The sequence below is a fragment of the Phalacrocorax aristotelis genome, chromosome 8, assembly GCF_949628215.1.
Source record: "Phalacrocorax aristotelis chromosome 8, bGulAri2.1, whole genome shotgun sequence".
Classification (NCBI taxonomy): domain Eukaryota; kingdom Metazoa; phylum Chordata; class Aves; order Suliformes; family Phalacrocoracidae; genus Phalacrocorax; species Phalacrocorax aristotelis.
The window spans coordinates 20,069,910-20,088,452 of NC_134283.1; the positions used below are offsets into that span (position 1 = coordinate 20,069,910).

The 18,543-nt window shown below is 39.2% G+C and overlaps 1 protein-coding gene across 1 annotated transcript in view; it reads left to right on the top strand.

Moving 5' to 3' along the window:
• MMP2 (matrix metallopeptidase 2) overlaps window positions 1-13,488 on the top strand; it is a 35,408-nt gene extending 21,920 nt beyond the window's left edge. The window contains exons 10-13 of the mRNA XM_075101630.1: window positions 5,530-5,666; window positions 7,512-7,671; window positions 11,017-11,126; window positions 12,476-13,488. Of these exons, the coding sequence (XP_074957731.1) occupies window positions 5,530-5,666; window positions 7,512-7,671; window positions 11,017-11,126; window positions 12,476-12,579 (511 nt within the window). The 3' untranslated portion in view covers window positions 12,580-13,488. The remainder of the gene's footprint in view (window positions 1-5,529; window positions 5,667-7,511; window positions 7,672-11,016; window positions 11,127-12,475) is intronic.
• The last annotated feature ends 5,055 nt before the right edge of the window (window positions 13,489-18,543 follow it).

Below are 18,543 nucleotides of genomic sequence, written 5' to 3' on the forward strand. Positions count from 1 at the left end.
CCTTCTTTGCCACAAGGGTATACTGTTGGCTCGTGGTCAACTTGGTTTTCAGCAGGACCCCTAGGTCCTTTTCCACAAAGCTGCTTCCCAGCCTCTTGGCCCCTAATATGTACTGGTGTTTGGGGTTGTTCCCCCCAGGTGCAGGACCTTGAACTGGCCTTTGCTCAACCGCATGAGGTTCCTGTCATCCCATTTCTGCAGGGGTCAAGGTCCCTCTGCACGGCAGCACAACCCTCTGGTGTATCAGCCACTCCCCCCAGTTCTGGGTCACCAGCAGACTTGCTGAGGGTGCACTCTGCCCCATCATCCAGACCATTACTAAAGATTTTAAACAGTCTTCTACCCAGTACTGACACCCAGGGTCTACTGCTAGTTACTGGCCTCCAGCTAGACTTCACACCTCTAGATGTGGCAAATCAGCCAATTTTCAGTCCACCTCACTGTCTGCTTACCTCACCCATATATCGACAGCATCTCTATGAGACTTTTATTGGAAACAGGGTCAAAAGCCTTTCTGAACTGCTCGCCCTTCATCTACCAAGCCAGCCATTTCATCATAGAAGGTTATCAGGTTGGTCAAATATGACTTCCTATTTGAGAAACCATGCTGACTGCTCCCAACCACCTTCCTGTCCAAAAGATTGTCTGTAATTAGAGATAGGTGAGATGATGATGCCATAAATTCACTTTTTCTCAGACCTACTCTCAAACTTCTTTAAGAGTCTGGATTTTTCAGCTTCACTCATTATTTTAGGGAGTTTTGTGGTGGTTTTTAATTTCTGGTTTCTGCCCGACACTGGGATTGCACATGCCAAGATGCTATGACAACGATTGGGCTGGTGGTATTCTAGCTAAAATCAGGACAAGGAAATGCCACAAACTTCACAAAAAAGCCCGCTCTCATGATATTTTCTGCCCAATTCTACAGATTAGAGAGCAAAAATTAACCCTAGTGTCAGTCTTGTTGGCTTCTGTGGAGTCACACAGGGGTTGCCTAAAAGGGTAAAGTAGCTGGGAGACACATCCAAACTTCTAAATGCTTATGCAAACCAGATACACCCCAAAATCTTTGGAGATTTACCCATCTGTAATGTTAATCACAAAATTAGCAATGGAAGAGATGTATTAGCCAGTCTATTGCCTGCCAAAGGAGGATTCATTCCCTATAAAATATTTCTGGATGTCTTTTGTAGCAAAACCTACAAGGACTGTAATTCAGCAATGGAAATCCCATCACTTTCAGTGAGTAGAGCTCCAGAGGTACTATCCTTCCTGATTTCATATAGTCTGTACTCTGGGGGAAAGCATCAAATCTGATTGCAGGAAAATTTCCAGTCTCAACTTCTAAAAACACCGCTCAAAAAAAGTAGTTCATCCAAAGCTAGTGGCAATAACCTCAAATGCCTCTTCCACCATGGAGACACTCTTTAAGCAAACCTTCAATTTTAGCATAGCTTTCATTATGATCAACTGGTCCAAAGAAGATCAGTTCCTTTCCCATGTTCATAAAGGTACAATCATGGAAATCTGTGAGCAAAGTCATGTTTAATTAAGAGTGGTTTAATCCCCTTGAGCCCAAAAATCATAAAATAACACTATTATGTGACTCACGACTGCTGTAATAACATATCCAGGACACTGGTGTTTGGGATAGGCTCCATGTGTGCGAGGCCTCCAAGGCAGAAGACACAAAAAGCATTTTTGATGCAAGGGCAGAAGCATTCCTGATAAAATGGAGGTGGCTGCACAGCTGCAGCTCCCACTGCCTTTGCCAGGGCCTGTATTACCCAGCTGCTCAGCAATGAAGAGCATCTCCTAAGGACTCCAGGACTTGGCAGCACCATGGTGAGATACAATAAAGCTCCTTTTTCCCTGCCATAAATTAATGCCCTATTTGAAACCATTTATCCTCAGTTACCCTGAACATTCTCCAAAAGACACTGTAGGTCTGGGCCCATGCATATTCACTGTGCATGCCTAAGTCAAACACTGTCTTCTATCAGAGAGGAACATATAGAAGCATCTGAAGCTGATGGAAGTATTACAACTCACCTGTTCATTGCTCCTTGCCAGATGTCAGCTGAAATTTAAAAGGAAGCAGGAACCAACAAGGTTCCCCTCACAAAACAGAAATTTAATAGTTATTTGTACCTCCTGGTGGTGTAAAGTCCAGACATCTCCTCCAGATTTAAATTTTCAGGTAGAAGATACAATGAAGGATTTATTACTATGCTGCATGGTTTAACTCTACTCACCAGCTCTTCATATCAAAAAAATCACAGTCAGTTGGGTAATTTTACAGGCTATGGTATACCATAATTCCTTCAGTGCATTTCCTTCTAGTTCCCATCTATGTGCTTTGGGTTTGAAGTTTGACTTAATTCTTATCACAGGTTTTGTGTTTTAGCAATGCAGAAATGGGATTTAATACTTCTGGTTATAAGAACACAATGTTCCCCATTTCTATTACAGCTGCTAGGGACACAACATGTCTGTGAGGATACCTGTGATACCTTTTGTTCTATTCGTCTTGGCCCCATCAGCAACAGGCTAAGACTCCTTACAATCCAGTTATCCCTACTGGCAAGAAACAGCCCTTTCTTGGCCACAAAATGTCCTCCCAGTACCAACAGATCAGCCTCACAGAAAGCCAGCAGTGGACCCTTCCACCACCAAGCTGCACAGAGTTGGCCCCACCACCCTGGCCTAACAAGTGTCAAAAACACTTTTGCTAGCATAGTCATCAGAGCACTAAAGTATTCACCTCAGCTCAGTACCTTCAAAGGGAAAAACATATTCTCACAGCAGGAAAAAAACCTTTCATGTTCCACAATACTCACAGCACACTGATCCTCTTTTGCTCACTTGTGGGCCTTGTTTTCAGCCAGACCTCCACCTTGCTTCTGCTTTTGTAAACTGGTAATGACGCGAGGCGTGATTCAACAAGGAACAATTTTAAATCTATTCTTAAATCAGCAAAGCGATTGAGTATTCTGTATAATCCCAACAAAATAGAAGTATTTTGTATTCAGATACAGTTGGTCAAAGAACTATGCAAATACCAAACCAATCTGTAAAACTGACTCATGCTTTATCTAACATGCAGCAAAAGCAGACAATTGTTGAATTGTTTTGCTCTGGAATGGCTTTGCCCGTCAGTCTTGCAGCTTTCCAAATATCAGGCAAGCACCATTATGACTCACTATTGAAATTCAAAAAACAAGTATCTATCATGTGTTGTGTGACTTCTATGATTCATGAAAATTACCATAGCATCCAACTGTCATATTACAGAGGCAAAAGGAGTAAATAGCAAAAAGGAGGTCAGATCAGACTAATTCTTTCAAAAAAGTATTTTTCTCTCCCCCTTCAAACCAAGGAAATAAAAGGGAATTACTGGAGGTGCTGTTGGCCAAAGAGAACAGTTGAGCTTTTCCACTGGGCACAGAACCCTCCAAGCAACCAGAGTGCCTGAGCACAGCATTTACACAGATGTTTTTGTTCAGAAAGTGAACAAGAATTCAAACTTCTGAAGTTTACCAAGATATTAAAAAAGACCCACTGATTTGGTCCCTTTACATAACTGAATAATAATAATAAAAATAACTTGTGATTATGTTAAAATATATTGTAAAATACTGTAACAAAGTATTAAATCTGTCTATAAACATAATATTAAAATGTAATCTGAGTTAAAACATGTTGGCATGTTCAAAGTGAAGTGAGAAAGCCAAATAATTAATTTCACCATTTCCTCAATAAGATGAGAGCAAATAAAAATTCCTCATACCTGATTCAAAAACATAAAAATTCAGCTTTGACAAAGTTTCCCTTTCCATGAGAAAACCTCACCATTTTAACAAGTCCCTTGAAATATGTGCCTTAATAAAAACCTGGTGTTTAAGTTTCAATTGGCTCTGGAAAGTTTGGAATTCAAGCAGATAGTGATTATTAGTACTGACTAAGCCATAAATCAGGTCCAAATCTGAGTGAGAATTCTGTAACTTGGATTTTTAAAGGAGCTACTTTTATGAATGCAGTGTTAGAAAGATTTGTTTTGATTTCCATTTCATATCATATTGGATCTGCTCTTCTGTCTAGTAAGAGATGCATGAAACAAGTTATTACCTTTTAGAGTTTCACATGTGTTTAAACACAGTGAAGAGCAAGAGTAATTAGCTAAATGCCTTATTCCTTGCCTCATTTTTAAATGAAAATTATTGAGTTTTGCTCAGAGATATTTTTGTACATGTTAGAAATACATACATGTATGCAAAATTAGAATAAGTTAGCATATTACTGTCTTAATTACTAGTACCATATGTCAGGTTAGATTAATATATCTTTTTAATTAAGAGACAAAAACCAACACCCTTGCCAGTTGTATTCTTCCTCATATCAAAACCTACAGAGTATCATAATTCAGTATGCAGCAACTAATTATAGTTGCAAATACATTTCAAAATGTTCTATTTGTCTCCGCTTGCAGTCAAACTTCTCTTCATAAAAATACAGCAATTTATTAAATTGATTTAGGACTTTCCTAAAAAACTTTCCTCCAAGTAGTAGGCAAAAGCAAAATTCAGTTTCAGATTCTGGGTTTCTCAAAGGTATAATTATTCTAGGTAGGAATGGGCAATGACTATTTATACTCTGCACAAAATAAGATGTCAGTAACACCTTGAGCTTCAGCAACATAATAATGGTAAAAGCTGTTTGACTGGAGAATTTAATAGCCATAGCTTGGTGCAAGAGTGATTCCACCGGCCTGCTGATTTTTCATTTTATGACCATGGCAAAACTTTTGTTCCACTGGGGAAAAAAGTTGTTCATTCTACGAAGGAGGAAATAGCAGTACCATTTTTAATACCAAAAGGCCTCGGCACAAAGCTCTGCCATTTAAAGATAACTACAGCTTTTTAAAGCGTAAATCAAATTATGATCCTACTTATACATAAAATGGCCAATAAATTACCCTTTGCATTTCTCTAATGAATATTTTTAGTGCTAGCAGTTTCTTTAACAGCCAAGCTCACTTCCAAGCAGTTTGATATACTGTTATTAAATTTGAACTTTTAGTCACTACAATAGTAATTGCAAGAGCAATTCACGGAAATCAGATCTCTGCTTTTGACAAATGCTCATCCATCTGCTCCATACACAACAGCAGGAAAGCTCTAATAGTTTAAAATGCCTTGCAAATGAGTTTATTTGTATACTCAACGCACAGGACACATTTTGCCCTGATGCAAAAAGCAACAGGAACTCCAAAGCAATCAATGCAAGCAATTTCACCTGCAGTCCAGCACGCAGCTTATTGTGCAACTGTTTTAGCAACAGGCTTCTAAATTAATTATTCGGCTGTTTGGTCACTGTAGGAAAACAGTTACAAGCGTGTGTTGCTGCTAATGTGTGTGTGCGCATGTGTGTATATGCATGCTTATGTGGCCTTTGCCAGAAATTATGAGAAACAGATGTGCTGCTGAATTAGTTCATTGTAAATCTTGTACAATTTTCTGATCTGCTCAGATTCATGTGGAGGACTGTAAACCCCCGAGGAAAACCCACAGGTCCTCTTCTTGTTGCTACATTCTGGCCTGATCTGCCAGAGAAAATAGATGCTGTCTACGAAGCCCCTCAGGACGAGAAGGCTGTATTTTTTTCAGGTATTGGTTTTAAGTTTTAAAATGTAAGTATCCTTCTGCATAAATATTGCATTCGAGCTCAGTTTCCTCTGAGTTGTAACTGGGCCAGGAATGGTCTGCCTAAGTCAGCATAGCCAGCGGGTATGAGTGACAGACCTCAAGCATCCCATGCTGAGGATTTTAGGACAAAGGCTGGATCTGAAATACTTTGAATAGCATTCAGCCTCCATTACAACAAAGGGGAGCTATAAGCACCTAGAAAGATACATTCAACAATAAGCAAGACTAAACAAGAGTCATTATTTAAAACAAAAAGCAGAAACAGCGGGAGCTCTGTTTCATCAGTCACTGATCTGGTTTTCTTCTGTTTCCTCTCATTTTAAGCTACTGTCTCAGTACAAGTTGCTTGAGAAGATTAGACCATTTTTCCCCCACGCCTTTCCTTGTCTTCCCCCCTTTTGCCAAAGACTGACTTCCACCCCGGCTTCCAAGTATCTGCCTTGGTGGCTCATCAGGCAGAGGATACAGGTGGCTATGCGAGCTTCCTCCAAGGGAGAGGAGGATAACAGGAAGCACTATGACCGTCATAAGTCACACATATGGGTCAGCCGTACTGGCCAAATTAGTGGAGCTGGGAGGCTGTTTTCAACATGAAAAACTGAGCCAGCAAAAACTGGGCTCCAGTATCTACTAAATGCATGACTAAACATCTCCAATCACATAAAAACCATATGGCCAATGCCGCTACATTTTCTGTACAGGAGGGAAAAAAGTAATAATAATCTATTCCACAGGTCTCAAAGGCCATTTACTTTAGTTTACATGGAGGAAAAAAACCAAAAGCTTAACAAAGTTTTGTTTCAGCCAAGCCAAAACACTTTAAATATTGCATATACTATACATAATCCTATTACATCTACACCTCTCTCCCTCTATAATTTCCAGGAAAATGTAACTAACCTGCTTTAAAAAAAAAAAAGAATAAATAAATAAGACCTATCAAACAAACCAAGATTGGTTTGAAAGTTATCTGTAACCCAACTATCTTAAAATACTTGGTATCAAGACCCACCCTTTGCTCCTGAACAGTGAAATAGTAACTTCTCAGGAGCTGAAATGCTACATTACACTTTTCTTATATTAATACTTTACTTTCTTTCCCACTAACTCTGTCACAGAATCAAAGAAATGGTCTTTCACAAATGAATCTTCCCACTGCTTCCAGTGAATCCAGTGAGGGTACTTACTAAGTAAATTACAATTCCATGTAAAGAACACAGAATCAGTCCTCCACTAGTACAGATTTGGAGAGACATTAGAAAACATCATATGACAAAAGACAACTCTGGGAAAAAACTTCCTGTTAGTTACTCATGAAAAATTGCTGAACAAAACAAACCATGGAGGTAAATTGCTGAATAAAACAAATAAAGAGTGAGCATGAGCTGCTGCATTTGACCTCCAGGTGCCCATGCTTGGTTTCAGACCACCTTCATAATAAAAAAGATACCCATATTAACTACTTGCTTTAACATAACGCCAACTGTATGGTTTTTAGAAGTAGCTGCACATTAGACTAAGACATATCTTCCTCAAAGATGGGGCAGCCAAGAAAAGAGGAAGCAAGAGCAGACTGAGGTGATATATTTTGCTGAGAGGCAAGAAACACTTGAGAAGCAAAAGCAGAAACTGTAAGCACAGTACACCTGCACTCTAATGTAGTGCTTCACAGATGGTAAAATACTAGAAAGACTAGTAGTACACTTAGTGCAATAAAAAGTCCCATAACAAAGCATAAAAGAAGAAATATTCCTCTGTATCTGATTGATTAATAGTGTGTGTTGCTTTGTTTTCTCCCCTACTTAGGAAATGAGTACTGGGTTTATTCAGCCAGTAACTTGGATAGGGGCTATCCAAAGAAACTCACCAACCTAGGACTACCCCCTGATGTGCAACGTGTTGATGCTGCTTTTAACTGGGACAGAAACAAGAGGACATATATTTTTGCTGGAGACAGATACTGGAAGTAAGATGCATTGAAGGGGTGGTGGTATGCTGTTAGCCGAGCTGTGTCTCTAGGGCTGAATGCACACTGAGGTTCAGGAGGCAGGAACCAAACACAGGGGTTTCATCCTTTGAGAATACAAAATTCACACTGACAGCACTAGTGAGCACAGATGCCAAACCAGGGAGTAAGGCTAGGAAAGCGCTTCAATACACCAGCAGGAAACTAGCATGTATTTGAGAAAACAGCTTGCAAGGGAAGTAGATATCTGGGAGTCTCTTCCAGGCCACTCACCACTAACAACCCATACCTCAACCCCTATGTACCAGCAACCACCCCACATCAGTCTCAGGTTCTTAAGAGAGGCAAGCTGTTTCTTCTGTCAGCTCACAACTGCTGGGAGAAGGCTCTGAAAGAAATTCCTTCAAAATGGACTGATCTCCAATCACTTGAAGCCAAAAACTGTACCTTTGAAATTCTGTCACTAAGCCATCAGGTTTGGAGGTGCTGAATATAAGACCGCAGTGTGACCAGCACAGCATGCCGGGGATGACTGTAAAGCCTTTCAGTAGCTGATTTACCCCTCACTAACACATTTGCTCTACTAATAGAGTTGGCACTGAGAAGATCTGAGCAAACCACAAGACGTGTATCTATTAGTACTTTGGGGAAAGTCTTAGCTTCAATTAATTTTGACAGTCTCTACAATCCTTTTCATGTTTCCAGTACACATGCAGGGAAGTTTTTGTTGTAAATAACACCACAAATGTGATATTCCACAAATGCCTGTAACTCTACATTGTAACTCTACCTCTGCACTGAGGTTCCTGTTTGAAATACTGTATGAGAAGCAAAATATGGTGCAATGTAAGCAGCCAAACTCAGGTGGCCTGCTACCACACTCCGTCCAAGAAAGATTTTGAACTCTCAGAACAAGGAGGAATGCCCTTAAAATGTCTCAAGACTATTACTGTGGTAGAATTAAATATCCTACATTACACCTGATGAAGAGTCTACTAATTCTATTTAATAGAATTTCATTATAATAGCTGGCAGGAAGATCTGGCACTAAAGATCACCTTGAAAAGCAGAGGCAATTTGGTGCTTTGAGGAACTTTGTGAGTTACCTCTTTACTGCCTATCAGAACGCCATGAGAATAAAACAGAGACACTAACTCCTGCTTACACCATCCAAGGTCTCTTCCAGGGACAGGACTTTACTTCAGGAATGCAGACATTACACAACAGGCTGAAAGTTGAACCTTTCATGAACTGACAATTTAGGGGAAAGTTGAACATCAGAAAAAACACCAGATTTCTAAAAGATTCTCCTAGCTATAAGAGTTCCTTCTGAGAGATGCTCTATATAAAATAGCACAGGAGGTCTCAGTATAATTGAGTCCATTTTATGTGAACATTAATTTCACGTTATGATTAAACTGGATGAGTGTCTTTATTATACCCTAATGGCTGTGGATTCCTGTAAGTAAATAAAATACCCTTTCACAATTGCCACCTGATTATAGCTTTCAATTACTTTGAGCACAGTACTCTTCTCCATTATCTAAAGAAAAAAAAAAGAACTTAAAAGCTAAAGAATGTTATTCATTTTTTAATGTCATATTGTAGAGACCATCTTAAACATTTGCAAGTAGTTCTGATACAGCCATCTGCAATACTTCAGATTCCTACCAAAACCAACACACTATGAGTTAGCAAAGCTGCTGGTCTCCTCTGTACCAATTGTTTTGATTAATTGTTCTCGAGGGCCTCCAAGAAATTCATCACCCTAATCACAGACAGTATTTCTATCAAAGGACCTTATCAATTTTACTGCAGAATGCAGGAAGCAAAATAAATTTAAGTGATTTTTATCTGGGTAAAGAAGAAAGCAAGCAGTTGACAAGTATTTCAGAAGAAAATGCATCTGTTTAACAGTGACCCTATACGCCCAAGTATGTGGCTGATTTATTTTATACAAGGACTTTGCCACATAGAATCAAAATAGCTACATACCATAGTCCTTCCTGTGCCATTATCACACTTACTTTAAACGGATTTTTTGGAAGCTTTCTCCTCTCCCTCTTTCCAGCTCCAAGCTATTTTAGTGTTATTATAGCAAGATTGTTAGGCAAAGAGGAGTTTTGTGAGGGAGAAGAGTTGGCTCAGATTCCACAGCTGAAGTTTTAAAGCTACTCAGCAAAGTACTAGATTTTCTTTAAATATCTGAGGAAAAAATAGAAAGCATTTTAAATTAATAATTTAAATTGTTTTTGACCAATGTACTGCTCATTTGTACTGGTGTAACTTTGGATATAATCCAAGTAGTTCCATACAGCAATGAAGGAAAGGTAACCCAGGACACATACAGCTATGGATAAATAGAAATCAAGAACATAATTGCTTCCCTCCCTCCAGTACTAGTCAAAGATGACCTCTCTGAAGTCCACTGCTCCTGAAGAGGTGCTGCCAGGGTGACTGAGGCCTCCCATGCATTGGAAGCCTGTATCCCATGTCACCATTCCTCAGGACATCTCTGCTCCTCCTGCTCAGCACTGACTCCCACCTGTGAACCAGAAAAATAGGGAAACCAGGCCACAGCCTTGCTCCCTCCATCTTCACACTCAAGTGGAAAGCACACAGAGTAAATGGACTGATCATCTGCAGATGTGGATACAGACATATCCACTTCCTTCTGAAGGACACTGCAAACTAGATCCAACTTCCATGGAGTTAGGTGGATTTACATCAGCTGAGTTTTTCCTCTTGAAAGCATAGATTGTGAAAGCCGTTGTGGTTTTGTTGTTCCTCCACACCCGCCAAAGAAAAGCATATATTTTTATCACGGTATTTATCTGTTGATCATGACAGAGAGAGAGACTCTGTGAAAATAATTGGGGTTTTTCATGAAACTGTAGGGAATATAATTAGTAATTTAATAGCAATACATCAATTACATGGACTACAAGCATATTCAATACTAGCATTTCAAATAAGATTTTTAAAAGACAGCCATTTCACACTGAAATCTGCTATCTTCAGATGTTGGCTGCTGCCTAAAAAAAAGTTACCATTCCTAGAACTATGTTTGGAATTTTAAAGCTACATTTCTGAAAAGGGTTTTGCTTAGGAAATGCATTTTCAATTCAGCAAGAATTGCATTTCCAAAAGGAAAGATATTGAATTTCATAAGGTTTTAAAGCTGGGAATTATTATAATGAAATAGAAATAACATTACAATCTCATTTATTACATTTCTGTTAGATTGTTTTATATAGTCACATTTGCTGAGGTCTCCCTGAAAAATTAATGTTAAAAATTAACATTAAATACAGATTTGTAATGTAGGGATATAATTTTCTTCAGGTACAATGAAGAAAAGAAGAAAATGGAGCTTGCATCCCCTAAGTTCATTGCTGACTCTTGGAATGGAGTACCAGATAACCTCGATGCTGTCCTGGGTCTTGTTGACAGTGGTAAGCTGTAATTCTGACTTAAGCCACTAACAAGCTCTCTTATTTGTCTGCTGTGAAACATACTGGAGACTTCAATTTTCTGTGGTCCATGAGTAGGAGTCAAACTGAGCCAAAATGCCATTCAGCTTTGCAAACTACTGGTTCACACAAACTTTTTTTGTCTCTATTTTCCAATTTGATATCAGCTGATAAATAGCCTACCTAATCAGTTTAAACTTTTTAAATTAAACATTTAGGGAATACTACCTCTCTTGAATATTTTTATCCAAGCAAATAATAATAATAATAGTTATGCTCATTTCCCTTTTCATGAAGGTCATTTAATTTCAATCTGCTACTACTCTTCATCATTTACTTCTTTAATGCTGATTACTTTGCAAAGCTTAACAAGGCAAGACATATATTTTATTAGCATCTTCCCCCTTGTCTTCCTTGCTTTTTTTTTTCTTAAGAAAAAAAAGCTGTATACTGTCTTGTTTAAGTGTCTGAAGCTTCTTATTGCTTTCCATTGCTATGTTGTACAGGTCTAGAAACCTGCTATACAAAAGTCAGAGAGGACACGGAGGGAAGTAATGTGTGATGCAGTCATTTTTATGTCAAGATGTCCCTGAGGCTCAGATTTGGGCTCATGTTGGTTTTCCAATTTGGGCATGGGGAAAACTAGCTCTGTGGAGAATTCTCTTTCTAGTATAGTTTGAGACAGAGACTAAATTGACCTCTGCCACCCAATGCCTGATGCACAGGATGTCCTAACAGCAGAAGGCATGACTGGGCCAGTCCCCAGGTCCAGGTTTGGACATTTCCCCACTTCTTGACAGCTCCATAGGTTCCCCAGTACCAGCACGCAGTCACAGCACCATTTCAGCATCATCCTGCTCTAGCACAGCCAGAACTCGAGTATGATAATCTCCTTGATCACAGGCACAAATAGGTTGTGTTTTGCTCTTTTTTTTAACCTCCTATCAACTGCAGCTGAGAGCCTGGCCCCTGGTTTTAGGTGGCCTCATATTTTGCACAGATACATGTAAATGCCTGGAAGCACCACTGGTATCACAAGTCTCGACTCAATTATATTTTCAACATCTATTTTGCCAGCAAACATTTCTTCCCCAAAAATTCTGGCTCCCCAAATGGTAACCTGACTTCAGGCTCCATTTAACAAGGTCTCTCTTTTCCAGGATGGGAATTTTTATGTATTTTTAAAAGAAATATTTTTTATTGTGTACAAATATTTTGGGAAATAAGTTTTCCAGTTCATTAAGCTTCATGAAATCAAACAGATGAAAAAAGCTCTGATCAAAAATTATGTGCTCTACAATCTGAGTATGCTTTTTTGTTTACCTTCACAGGATACACCTACTTTTTTAAAGATCAGTACTACCTACAAATGGAAGACAAGAGTTTGAAGATTGTTAAAATTGGCAAGATAAATTCTGACTGGTTGGGTTGCTGAACTGTATGAGACATTAATAACCAAATATTTACTTTTTCGTTATATGCCTTATCTGTAATTAGAAATAGTTCTGAATGCTAATTACTGGACCAGTCTGGTACTGGCACCAAAACATTAAGTACCAGTACTGTACTCATCAGATAATTTAAGAGTGTTTGCCTCCTCAGTATACAAAAGATGTTTACGTATATATTCTGGTACAATTTTTCAGTTTTTATGCTAGTCAGAGTAATGCTAGTAACAGAACATCCATTATTCTTTATTCCCCTGGTGCTTAAACAAGGCATTGAAACCATTGGAGACTGGATCACGCCCCTGTGTTATACACATCCCAAATAGGCTCAGACGAGATGTACCAGCAGTGCACTTTGATTTTTTTTTTAAATACAACTCTGTTATAGAAAGAAGGTTTGTCTTGATGTTTTTCATCCTCTTGCGAGTTTGATCATTACTTCCAGTTATTTACATAATAATGCAGAAAGACTGTCAAAGGCACAGGTTGCCTCAGGATTTGATTTGTGTTGATGCATGATGGAATCATGGCAAGAAACTGTGTTAAAGTATTGTTTTAAAGTACTTTTTATTTTAATACCTTAGTTAAATTTAGCAATTTGCTTCATGCACTTTGTTACTACTACATAACTTGTTTATATGGACAGAACGACTCAGATTTTTGAAGTCAATGCATTATACATAAAAGTCAAGTATTATTGTTTAACTTGTTTTATTTTTCAGTTCTTTATAATATTGGGGTTTTGTTTGGTTAGGTGTTTTTGCTTATGCACTGGGCAACAGAAACTATTCTTTACACAATCTGATGGCATGTTTCTCATTAAAAAAGTAAAACAGAAAAGAATGTCCCACACATGAAGTCCCAAAGATACAAATAAAATCCAACTACACTGTCAAGACTTCTCATGGCCAGGCCTCCTTGTATCATTTGAAATCAGAAATCCAGCAGCATGTTGCAGTGGAATACCTGTCAAAGGAAAGACAGTATTACCCCAGAATTTATCTGCATACTGGATTTTTTAGGAACCTAGGTTTTCTCTGTTAGTTTTAAGATGTAACTGCAGCAATTTACATTAAAGAGATGATATGGTCCCATGCCTTCCCAAAGCCCGCAGCCTTCTCAGAACAGTTTACATGCCTATTAGCCATGCTCTTTCTCCTTATCAGCAGGCTACCTCACAACAACCCAGCCAGGAAGAGTCAGCATAGGCACAGCAGTATATGTATCCTGCAGCGAACGTAGGCTTGAGAAAGAGAGATGTAAAACCTTACTCCTGCCCATGAGATCAGACACCATTTGGTGAAGGATCTTACCCAGCTCCACACACATGAAACAATTTGTGAGGTTCTGTGGACTGCATTATGCAAACGGTCAGCTCAGACCCTCTGCAACACATGTCTCACATTGAGTCCATGATTCATAGGCCTGGCTAGTAACCAACTAATATCTAAGCCAATGAACAACTGGTTTCTTCTCATGTCATCTATAACTTCAACAATGCTTTCCTGTTCTAAGCAGAGTTATTTACAATAGTATTCTGAAAACATACCGCTTCTAAAGTGGCTGGATTTGCCAAGTCATATTTCCCTTCCACACTATCCAGATATAACTCCCACTTTGGGAAGCTGTTGATTACTACAGACAATTCTCACCTGGATGAACCAGTCCTATTTTCACCTATGACAAAAGAAAAGATGGCTTATCACAGAACCGGGTTTGAAATTCAGAATCTCCTTATCTCCTTCTGAGCATCCTCATTCTCTTCAGAAATCATTCATTGTCTTCCCAATTAGTCCTGCACCAGAGTCAACAAAATAAGGCATAAAACAAAGTAGTTGCAATTGCAAAATGTTAGTGTGTGTGCTTTTACAGAAACCTGGCAACCTTCTTAGGATTGCATGATCTACTGAGCCATTGCAGGGATGTATAATCAGTCCTGACCATAAACATCTTCCTACACTAATGTTGAAAATATTCTGTAGCTTTAATGACTACCAGGAGTTCCTTTTGAGCGTTGCAATAATTTCTCCCTAGAGAATTTAAGCTCTGTTTTAAGCATCCTCAATAACCAACCCATCAAGATTTTTATGTTCTTGTGTCAATAATGCCCCAAACTGCATGCTCTAGCATCTGTATTTAATGTGGAAGGGTTTTGAAACACAGATGTACTAGAGGAACATTTGCAATGGGCTTTTTCAGATCTGAACTTGCTAAAGCACATTTCAACTGTTGACTGAAATAGTTTCCTTTTCGTCAAAACTTACATATATGTTTTGCAACATTGGCAAATCTACCAGCTTACCTTCTGTAATAATAAAACCATAATCCTACAAAACTCCACACAGCTGGTGGGTTTAAGGAGTTCTGCTCAGCTTCTCATTTTGTTCTTGCCTGTGTAGGCAAGACTCCAGTGACTGCATCACTGGCAGAAAAACAGAAATAAATTTTCTATCCTTAAACCAACTCTCACTTCTTTGGGTTCAGTTTCAGACTGGCAACCCTAAGTTTATCACTTGTCATTTGTAAACCATCTGTTTCTGTTGATGAACTGTAACATTTGCCAGGTTATCACCTACATGTATCAGACCAGCTGGAAGGGTATACTGACCCCTTCTCATTAACCTTTCACATTTGACCTGTGAAATGCCAAAAGTCACAAAATGTGTCCTGAAAAGGTCATTGGCTCTAATTCCACTTGTTGGTAGCCACTTTTACAACCTCACTGTTGGAATGCAGAAACAACCTGCACCACCTCCAGGATATCATCTAGCCATGATAATTGAGAAGAAACTTTAAAGTTACTTCAATGCATTTTGTGCAGTTAGGGATGCTTTTCTTTTTCCTATGGCAAAACTCAAGAAAATGTACATTTCCTCAATTATTGTGTACCTCTTCTTTCCTGTTTGCAATGAGTCAACCATGAGATGGAAAGTCCTTGACTGAGCACCACTGCAGCTCTGCCTGTACCCGAGCATGTCCCACGCCAATCCGTCCCACTGACTTGCTTCCCTGTTTGACTTGGAGCTGCCCCATTACTATGGGCTTCTCTGGTGTTCCCTGGACTCTTGGCTGAACCAGATTACCCTCGCCAGCCCTGCTCTTTTTACCTCTATTGGGCACTGCGAGACTGTGCCCTTGTCAGCGAGGCCACTGCCCTTGTATTTCCTTTCCTCACCATGTTTCTCCTAGGACATTTTCAGAACTGAATCAAGATTTTTACCTAGCTTCTTTACAGAGGAAGAAACAAAGGCCAAAAGTGTAAATGTTTCTCTCAAAGCCACACAAAACTCAGCACCAAACTCTATCAAACCTTTACCTAACTTGTTCTACTTGCACAGTTTTATAAAATTGAAGTCAGGTTCACTTAAGACTTTTTGGTGTCAGGGTGGAGTTGCACAGGTGCTGCACAGGGGCTTGTTGCAACATGGACAGAGCTCAGACACTCTTGCTCTTTGAGCTGAAGGAAATTTTCTACCAGTTATGAGCAGGACAGGCTGTACGCACCCAGCAGGGCCGTTCCAATCCAATGGAGTAAAGGGCAGTGGTTTATTAACCACCCCGTCACAATACATAAAAGGCAGCCAAGGCCATAACGAAATGCCACAGTTTAAATACTTAATAGACACAGAAGCCTGAACTGTGAATCATGCTTAACAGTTTGTGTCTTACTAACACTCTGTATTTGTTAAAAATACGTTTTCCTCCTGCTATTCTGTTGTGATTTAACAAAGCAGCGGTTGGACCCATAAATTTAAGCAATTGACTGTAACTGTGCTGTTCTTTAAATCAGGAGGAAGTAGGTCCTTTGGGCCCATTTTGGACAAATTATTTGTATTTGCAAACCCAGGCATGAATGTTTTTAGCAGCAAAAACTAGGTGCTTCTGCTTTTGGAAGACATGAAGCCAACGTATGAGTAGGCATTGGGCTCTGTGTGATCGCTGCAAATGCAGAGATTTATACCTGCAAGGGGAAACAGACTTGTTCCAGACTGGTTATATAAACTGTTCCTAAGTACTAAGGTATTTCAACATAGGGAACTACAGTAGGGACAAAAGCATAAAAATGGAACAAACCCCCAAAACAACAACAAAACCAACAACTCTGAGACTCTGTCAGAGAAATAGCAGAGTCAGGCAGAACTGAAGGTGTCTCAAAAGCTGCCCGCAAGGTTTCTGCATACCAAACCTGTCAGTTCATAGTGAGTCATGTGCTATTACTCGGAATGCATCTCCTACTAAAAGACATTGCCTTCTAAAACAGAAGTGAGAGCAAAATGGCATCTTAGGGTAAATTGGCCCGTTCTGAGATTTACACTTGCACACAAACCACCATGATTTCATGCACAACGAGCCAGGAAGCTGAGTACACAGCTTCCCCCACCCCGACTGCAGCAACAAGTCTTTACCTGCAAAAATAAATTGGCTCAAATTTTCCAGGCATATGATATTCAGTATAAACAAGACAATTCAACAACATTCATTCATTCTCATCATTAGAATAAAAATGTTTTTAATAAGGTCTCCAATTAGTCTTTTCTTAATTGAGACAAATATTAAGAAACCCTGTTGTTATTATCTCCAAACTCTTTAATCTAATGGAGAAAGATATGACATGAACCACTGCCTAGAAAATAACAGAACCTGAAAAAATGCACACTTTATTAGTGGTACAAAGAATAAACTTGTGTATCAGGCTACCAAAAGAAGTGAGAGGTGTTTTGTTTGTGGTTTTCTTTGTTAGTTTGTTTGTTGGGGAGTGGGAGGGGTTATGTCTTCAGATCAAGACTCCCTGCCTTTTTGGAGAATATCCTTAACTCAAACGTAGTCTTTCTGGTGTTAATACAGAATATTTGAGAAAAGAAATCCTGGCCTGGACCAAGTGGGGATTGGATTAAGTGAACCAATAGCCTCTTCTAGCCTTCAACTGCCTTAAAGTTATATAAATTAATTTCATAGTCTAAGAAGTATATAGAATAGCTTCTTAAAATTATAAATTAAGTATGTGCCTGCATGTGTACATGCATATACACACACAAAGAAATAGCTCATAGATATATCACAATATCTTATGTAATATTAAGGATTTCCTATGAATGTTAGAATAGGGTATTTCAGTTCGAAGAGACCTACAACAATCATCTAGTCTAACTGTCTGAATGCTAATCGACCTTCACCTGCTTAGCACATTGTACCAGTTTTTCCTTTCTCCAAAAAATACACCACATTCTGAGCAAAGGACAATACAGTGAGTAAAAGTACAAGTATTCAGTCTGCATGGGTGTTCTTCCTTGGTAGCTCTAGTGGAGATAACAGTCAAGAATTTCAAAATAATCAGCATTTTATTGGTTTTATTGCTCAAAGGACAAGTAATTTCTCCATAGCTGCAATAGCTGAGTCAGTGACCATTCAACAGGTCATAGCAGCTTCTGCCAACACTATCAGGTCAGTCAGCCTAACCAGAACTGGGAGGACTGCATCCACACTGCCTGCTGATATAATAATCTCTGGATCATTCTTTCACCTCTTTTTGCAAATCCCCAAACTCCTAGTATACTTCTAAAGTTCAGCTTCAGCCAACTTCACCATACGCATGCTCAGACTACCAGACAACGAACAAGTCACTCTGAAAAAAGGGAGACAAAAATGAAAGTCCTTGTGTCAGTACAGGTCTGCATTTCCCTTGCATACCTTGCTGCAGACTCTGCACAATGAACCAGAGGGTGACAAAACAGAAAACCATCGAGATTTCAGCTGTCTGTTACCGCCCAGTGCTTTCCTCTGGGACTTCTCAGAACTACTCCTGGGTGACTAACTTGCTTTGCTGTTAAGAATTTGCTGGCATTGCCAAAATAAACTTAAAATTGTAAGAGGATAATTGTTTTAATTTACATTAGCCTGGAGCTTGGCAGCCTGTCCCTGGAGTTATTTGGAGGTGGTCTGCACTTCCAAAA